At 35.7% G+C, this 7,950-nt stretch overlaps 1 protein-coding gene across 1 annotated transcript; it reads left to right on the forward strand.

Annotated features, from left to right (window-relative positions):
* Positions 1-277: 277 nt before the first annotated feature.
* LOC5567181 (tenascin) lies at positions 278-7,711 on the forward strand. Its single transcript, XM_001651560.2, has 6 exons — positions 278-472; positions 536-808; positions 879-1,022; positions 1,085-1,396; positions 1,463-1,603; positions 7,544-7,711. The coding sequence occupies exons 1-6, from the start codon at positions 409-411 to the stop codon at positions 7,630-7,632; spliced, it is 1,023 nt and encodes a 340-aa protein (XP_001651610.1). The 5' UTR covers positions 278-408; the 3' UTR covers positions 7,633-7,711.
* Positions 7,712-7,950: the final 239 nt, after the last annotated feature.

Raw genomic sequence — 7,950 nt, forward strand, 5'->3', positions numbered from 1 at the left:
ATTTCCTATTGGGCCACTATCCACAACAACTAATCCTTCATGACTAACAAAAAATGAGTTACTAACAAAAAATGAAGAATAATTCCGCGTTATCATACGAGCACATTGTGTGACGGAACAAGCTAAGTTAATTGCCTTTTATTTCGCATACACACCCCTCGCAAGACCGATCATAACGATCTATCGCCAAAATCGATCAGACCTCAGGGTTACCCGAAAGCAGAAATTTTATACCAGTACTGAACGCAGATAAAAAAAATCTGCCATTGTGACCTTTGAAGAGACTCTTTGTCTATCATTACCGTCACTACCATCCAGCCGCAGTGTGGGTAGACGACCAAGGTTAAACACTTCTTCAGCCAAACTCCCCGCCTAATCGATCGCGTGATCGCGAGATAAGTTTTGAAGATGCGACAAAAAACACTGACTCTTGTGGTCTTCCTAGCACTGTGGAGCACCGTTAGTACCAGTGGTAAGTAGGAACAGCGGTAAATCATGTTCAAATTTAACATACGACCTCTTATTGATGACGCAGAACTGCTCGACTTGAGCTGCGACGATGACAAAGAGTGCGAAATGTACAATAGCAGTGCCGTCAAGAGCACGTGCTCGACCGGTACTTGCCACTGCGAACTGGTAAACGGCGGTAATCAAACCGATTGCAAACCGGTGGTCACCAAAGCATCCAATCAAATCGGAGGACCATGTCCCTGCATGGCGGAGAATTCGTACTGTAACGAGAAAACCAAATTATGTATTTGCAAAGAGGGATTTATTCCGAGCCGGGAGGCCAAGCGGTGCATGAGCAGTAAGTAGCGGAAGGGGTTGGGCTCACCTTTTGAGGTTAGGTTGGTAATTAATCATTTTTGCGTGCGCAGAATCCGTTGAACTGGGAAAAACCTGCGAGATCGATGAACAGTGCATTGTTAACGATCACTTCTCGCATTGCGATGACTCGCACTTGAATTGTACCTGCTCCAACCACTTCGTCATCTATCAGAAGAAGTGTCATTCGATAATCGGTTAGTTCGCATGTTTAAAAATTTAAAAAAATGACAAATACATAACTAATTCTCAATTACAGCAACGACAGAGAAGTTCTGTCAACAGGACAAGGACTGCACGAACCAAACGGCCAACTCCATATGCCACGAAAAGCAATGCATCTGCGCGGGAGGATTTGTGGCGAACGCAGAGAACACCACCTGTCTGCCGGTGGTTCACTACGAACAGGAGTGTAGCGATTCGAACCAATGCATCGCCCAGCTGGGTATCGGATCGCTGTGCAGCGAAGGGAAATGTGTTTGCAACGAGCAGTACTATCCGTTCCCGATGGATGCCCAGAATAGCACCGACAAGGAACACAAGATACACGTGCTGTGCAAGAGGAGAGTCTGTGAGTATTGATAGACTACATTGGGGTTTGAGAATTTTTCAATTGGGTATACTTGAACTTATTCAGCGCACGGTGAGAGCTGTAACGAAGATAAGGAGTGCTACCAGTTCCATCGTGGCCCCCATGAGCAGACAATGGAGTGCTTCATGAACGAGTGTGTTTGCACTCATGGATTCTACGAGAAAGGAGGCATCTGCATCAGTCACAGTGAGTTATTGTTTTTTTTTTTTGCAACTTTTTTTGCAGTTTCTTTTTTCACTGCGAAAAATATTAATTGTTTGTCTAATCCAGTAAAAAAAACTCATTCAAGGATGCTTCCAAAGAATTCATGATGATGTGATCCTTGTACGAACTTTTCCGGGTACCTATTCAAACATGTGCTTCTAAAAGATTTCTTTATTAATTATTTCCGTACTTTTTTAGAGCTTAACATAAACTCATTTACTAGTGTTTACTGAGTTCCTATTGGGAGTTCCATAGAAAATCATTCCCGAGGCTAAGAGTTATTATTCAACAGATTTTACTGAAGTTTCTCTAGGCTATTCTGATCTGAAATTATTTTAAACAGCAAGGTACTTTACGTACTTATTACATACACATTTCAATTGCAAGATCAAAATATCATCCAATTGTTCAATAGTAATTTGTATAGGATTTTCTCCAATTACTGAGGAATTCTCCAGATATATTACAAAAAAAATTAGGAGTCTCATCGAAATTTGAGATTACTAAGCAAGAATTCTTATCACAATTTCTTGGAGAGTTCACCAACAGTTTTTTTTTTTTAACTTTTCTTTTGAGGGTTTTCCCAAAATTTCTCTGCAACTTCCTTTGGCAAATTTTTCGGAAAATCTCTCGAAAATTTTTGAAGTAATTCTTTAAACAATCGCAGCACAAATTATCTAGGACTTCCTGTAAAAAAAAACATTCAATGATTCTTCCAGAAGTTATTTTAAGATTCCACATTTTATTAGCAATTGAAAAGGATTCAACAGTGACATTGGTCTTACCGATTTTTCAGAGAAGTTCTCCGTAGACCCATCTGCATTTTTGTCACAGAAAAATCTTTAGATTTCTATAACAATCAATTCGATGTTGTTCCCTTCGTTCCTTCAAAACTCTCTCGAAAATAATACTTTAAAATTTATTAATATATGCCTACCTATGAAAAATTAAAAAAACAAACATTCCTATAATATTTATTGCAGAATACTTCCAACTTTTCCTTCAAAAATTCTTCCACTAAAATACTCAAAAGTATCAATATTTTCTAGATTTTTTTTTCTTCAAAGAGCACTAGCGATTTATCTGGATATTTTTAAAGAAATGTCATTCTTTCAGGTTCTAGAAATCCATCCACTCTCTATTTTTGGTTCAAAAGCTACTCCCGGAATACCTCAATATTTGTTTTTAGCAATTTCTTTACAAATTACGCTACGAATCACTCCATATTCATATCCAATTTATATTAGATTTCTTAATAAACGCATATTTTCTAATTTTCTGTCGGAAAATTCAAGAACTCACTGTAGAATTACGGATTTTTAATGAAATTCCTGAATACATATATACTTAACAGAAAAGCGTAAGTACTTTTTTAGAATTTTTAACGAAAATATGTTGTTCTCTTTCTTCGCCTTTTCTGAAAAACAATCCTTGGCATTATAACGGATGGAAATTTTACTGACGATATTTTTCCTAACTTCTCAGGAAATGTTTATCATGAAATCCAAAGTTTCATGATACTATGCCGTCAGGGATCATTCACTACTGACGCGATTTGAACACTTTTTTCACTCCGAAGTTTCATGATACTATGGCGAACTGATTGATGTAGATGCGAATGTTTACCTTCCTAAATAAATCCCAAACAAACTTTTTTGAAAGGACTTTTTATATTTATTGAACTGTAAAAGTTGAACGCAAAAATATTAACGATATTTTTTCAAAACATTTCAAAATATGTCTTATGGTATAAATTTTTGCATTACTCTGCAAATTTGTTGAGCAATTCCTTATGGATTTTCAGCCGTACGTATAAGAATTAAGCAATTAAGTTGATTTGTCCAATTCCAGGGTGGAATTCTTAGAGGCTTTCTGTCAGAAATCTGAAGAAGTCCAGAAGTCGAGGAAAGAATTTTGATAGAGTAATATCTAAAAAGTATTCTGATGGAGCCTCTCGACAATCTTATTTTTATAAATCAGAGGGGGTTTAATAACTTTTAATTGTTTCGCCTCTAGAGAAAAGATTATAAATAATTACTTATCTTTTGTTGTCCATCTTTTGTTTCTACCTGCTTCAACATTTTGTCGTTTCTTTTTTATCAGAATATTCTTTAGAAATTAACCTTGAAATCTATCAGAATTCCGTCCTTTACTCTTGGACTTCCCAGAATTCTGCTAGAAAGCCTCTGAAAATTCCACTCTGGAATGCACAATAGTTCAATCCTAGAATGTAGATTCTTCCTATAATTGATAAAACTATTTCTAATGAAATGTTTATTTATTTTTGAATATCTTAATAATTCACTCCTCCCTTCCCAGCTATTTTGCTAAATGTTTCTTCACAAATTCTTTAGCTATGTTGATCTCGGAAGTAAAAGTATTCCTGTGGTTCTTCAACTAACTTCCTCTGAAGATTCGAAGGAAGATTCGACCAGCCCTAAGCATTTCGCTAAGTATTTGCCAAGAAAATCGATTAATTTTGCCATTAAATATAGCTTCTTAAGTTCCTCCAGAAGACTCACTAGGAATTACCTTATTAATTATCTTTAAGACTTTAACCAACGTTTTTCAAGTTTATGCTGATTTTCTTACACAGAATCTTTCAAAATATTTTCGATCATTCTTCAAATAAGTTACCCAGGAAAAAATACATTGAATTTTCCTTCTGAAATTATTCTAGACATACACTCCCGTGCATAAGTTTGGGTTCACCCCCTAAAAAACATTCCATTTCTACTCTCAGCATGGTGTATCGTGCAAAAGTTTGGGTTCATCTTTACTTACTTAAAACACGAAAAATCAGTGAAATCTAAAACCAATAATGTATGCGCCATTAATTGCGTTTGAAAAAGCTATGAATTATCAAAAGCGGTTGAAAAATGGCAGAGATATCGACAAAAATGATTTCCGTGTGGCTCAGGTGAACCCAAACTTTTGCACGATAACTTAAATGACTGTTTTTCAGCAAAAATTACGTGAGTGCTCTTCAAAGAATATAAGATTACGATTCTATTGACACCTTGTTTTAAAATATAGGTTGATCCAATTCTGAAGAAATTAGCAATGTTTTTTCACTGTTTTCTTAAAATGTCACAACTTTAAGTAAATGTTTAGCACACAAAATTCAAAAAATATTTTTGGAAAAATACATACGAAGAATAAATCTTTGCCTTTTGAATGCGGCTTAGAGAGTTTCAATTGGACGTGTGATCACAGAGATATGGACAGAACACTTTCGTATGTTTTTTAGGGGGTGAACCCAAACTTTTGCACGGGAGTGTATATTAGTGTGGAACAACATTTAGATTCTCGCTCCAGTCCACTTTTCGGATTGCATTTAGGTCCCATAACAACTGTGCAAAATTTCAGCTCGATCGGTGAAACTATATTTCTCGAAAACTTATTCATATAGACTCAAGTCAAAAAAGTATACAAACTTATTTTATCGATCCTACGTGTTTCGCAGACGAAATTCTACACGTTTTGCTCTGAACCAACTCGATTTTTCACTTTTAGAACGTTTAATCTTCGGATTTACAAAACGACGAAAGTAAGATTTTCAACTTTCGCAACCTAACCAATACTTTCGCCGCCCCGTTTTAGAAGACAGGTTGTGAATCTTCTGAATTAATTTTCTCAAAACCGTATGGATGTTACTTACGTCGATTTGAAAAAGTAATCGAGATTTACGCGCCAACCGTTCAAAGTTTGTAAGGGATTTACTATGGGAAAACTTACTTGTGCAAAAAAAATCGCCAGAGGTCGCCCATTGACATCTATAAAAATTCTGAACACAGACCTCGATAGTTATTTCTACGATGAACAACACTGCGGAAGACCGCGAAACAATCCGACACTTGCGAAAAACAGTTGTTCAATGAAAACCTATTAACAAGATAACGTTTTTTAACACGTTAACGCGTAAAGGAATAACAATAATAACAAAATTGGGCAAAATTTCCGAAAATTTCCCACAACCGTGCTCTAAGTTCTGGGACAAATTGCCATGAGCGTTCCAGAGTAATTTGTTGAAGAATCTCTGGATGAAGTAATGGATTGATCTAAGACCAGTCCCATCGTGTATGACGAGTTTCTGAAAGTTTTTCTCACGATTGTTGAATAAGTTCCAGAGAAATATTTAATGGAGTTTCTGCGTGATGGAACATTTTCAAGAACTTTCAGTTTCTTCTGAAATTTTTTTGCAATAAATTTGATTTGGAGCAAAGAAAAAAAAATTACACAAATGAACAGAATTTTGACTGTTTATCAATTTGTTATCTTGGAAATTAGAACAACCTCACTGGTTGTAATGATGAGCAGTTTGATCTATTTCTGTCAAATTTGTTTAATAAATTCCTAATTATGCTTGCATTGAATTCTAATGCAAAATTGTACAGGATTCTAAGAAACCTTCACAGACTATGACGAGTTCAACAGGCTCTTCAAGAATTGCGTCTCAGATTACCTGAGGAAAAGCTTCAGGAATTATCATAGTGATTTTATTTACATATTTTTCAGGGTCTCCTACATCGAGCTCTCCAGAAACTATTCTAGAGAGTTCTCTACCAATTTTCCCAGAAATTCTTTCAGAGATTTTTCAAAGGATGCTAAGACAAATTTCTCCAGAATTTGCTCCAGGAAATCTTTGAGAATTCCAAAGCTATTACCTCCAGTAATTTCCTCGTGTATTTCTTTGATTTCCTTTAAAAAAAAAAAAAAAAAACTATCTTTTCGCCAGATATTTTTTCACTAATCCTTTAACTGATTTCTCCAGTTGTTACTCCAGAAGATGTTCCTAAGATTTCTACGGAATTTCACCCGAGGAAATCCTCAAAAGTTTATTTCAAATATTCTCCGCAGGTTCATGTTAATTCCACCAAAAATTCATCTACGATTCCTCCCAGAATCCAAAATTCTTCAAGAGGTTTTTCGAAAAATATATTTTTTCTCCAGCATTTCATTCAAATATTACTCCTGCAGTTTTTCAAAACATTTTTTAAAAATTTTCGCGGAACCATAACATAAATTCCAAAAGACAGTTTCACAGGGAATCCCTAAAAATTCTTGTCGGCTTTTCTGGAGAATTTATTGATAGAATTCAAGATGTTTTGACCGACAATCTTGCAGGATGTCCCAAGGAAATATATGGATTAGGTGGTTTGGAAGCAAAGGGGTGTCAGTGAAAAAAAACTAGTTTTGAGAAGATCTACTTTGAAGTTTCAGCAAGTTTTCATTCTATACTAATTGTACGAAAGTAAAAAAAACACAAGCCAGTCTTCTATGAACTATGTTATTTCTTCTGTTGAGCGAGAAAACCACCTGAAAATATCGTTCAAACGCTTTGAACCAGTAAAAGTTCCTTAACTCAAAATGACACACTCCTTTGCATTTGAGTCCCTCAAATATAGTAACTTTAAATCCGCAGTCTAGGATTCCATAGGGTTGAATTTTTTGTAAGCTTAACCGTGCACAAAATATTTGCCAACGTTTGTTCGAAACCATGAACGTGGACGCGCCTCTGACTGCGGAAATCATTGAGCTTGCCGATATTGGTTTTCAGTCACAACGCGTTCTGAATAGTTTCGAGAATTGGATAGATTAAATTATTATTCCGATTTCAGTACAAATCTGACTGATTTTCATAACTATTTTATCCGTGCTAAGAAAGCTTCCGAAGGAATTTGTGGAAGAGATGCTCTAAAAACTAAAATATAATATAATAAAGAATCACAGAAAATTCACCAATTTTCGTCCAATGACTAGTTTTTAACTCATTTATACAATTTTAGTATACTTTGTTGTTAATCGAAAGATCTGAATTCTTGAAACAAATAATTAATTTCCCCTACTATATGCATTACTACCGAAACAATTTCATGAAACCGAAACAAGTTTGTTAAAAACCATTTCTTCTATTTTCAGGCGGCTCTTCAGCGATTAATGTGTCATCTTTAGTAGCAATCTTGGCGTTGCTAGCTGCTTTCTATTCGAAACAATCATTCACCTGTTGAATAGTTCGTATATATGTGTATATTCAAAGTGTATGTTAAATTGTTGATTTATTTTCCTCAATAAATATTTGTTTCGCAACTCAACAAGTGTTTCCCATGTTCTCATTTATGCGCACACTCCCTTAACCACGTGGTCTTCCACTTGGTTGCTAAGAGCAACAGGTTTGTTTCCATGCCTGTTGAATACCGGCGCGAAGGACCAGGCTTGTTTACAAACAACCTGTATCGGCCGGCATGGCGACCAGACCACGTGGTTTCCTAGCGACACCCGGCTATCGTATCCATAGAAACCAAACATGCACAACAGAAAATTTTCAA

The sequence above is a fragment of the Aedes aegypti genome, chromosome 3 (genome assembly GCF_002204515.2).
Source record: "Aedes aegypti strain LVP_AGWG chromosome 3, AaegL5.0 Primary Assembly, whole genome shotgun sequence".
NCBI classification, from domain to species: domain Eukaryota; kingdom Metazoa; phylum Arthropoda; class Insecta; order Diptera; family Culicidae; genus Aedes; species Aedes aegypti.

Bases quoted from the DNA above. Each gene is read 5' to 3' on its own strand.
- LOC5567181 (XM_001651560.2), top strand. From the start codon at position 409: ATGCGACAAAAAACACTGACTCTTGTGGTCTTCCTAGCACTGTGGAGC. The intron at 473-535 runs GTAAGTAGGAAC...TTGATGACGCAG, and splicing joins GAGCACCGTTAGTACCAGTG to AACTGCTCGACTTGAGCTGC. The intron at 1,397-1,462 runs GTGAGTATTGAT...GAACTTATTCAG, and splicing joins GCTGTGCAAGAGGAGAGTCT to CGCACGGTGAGAGCTGTAAC.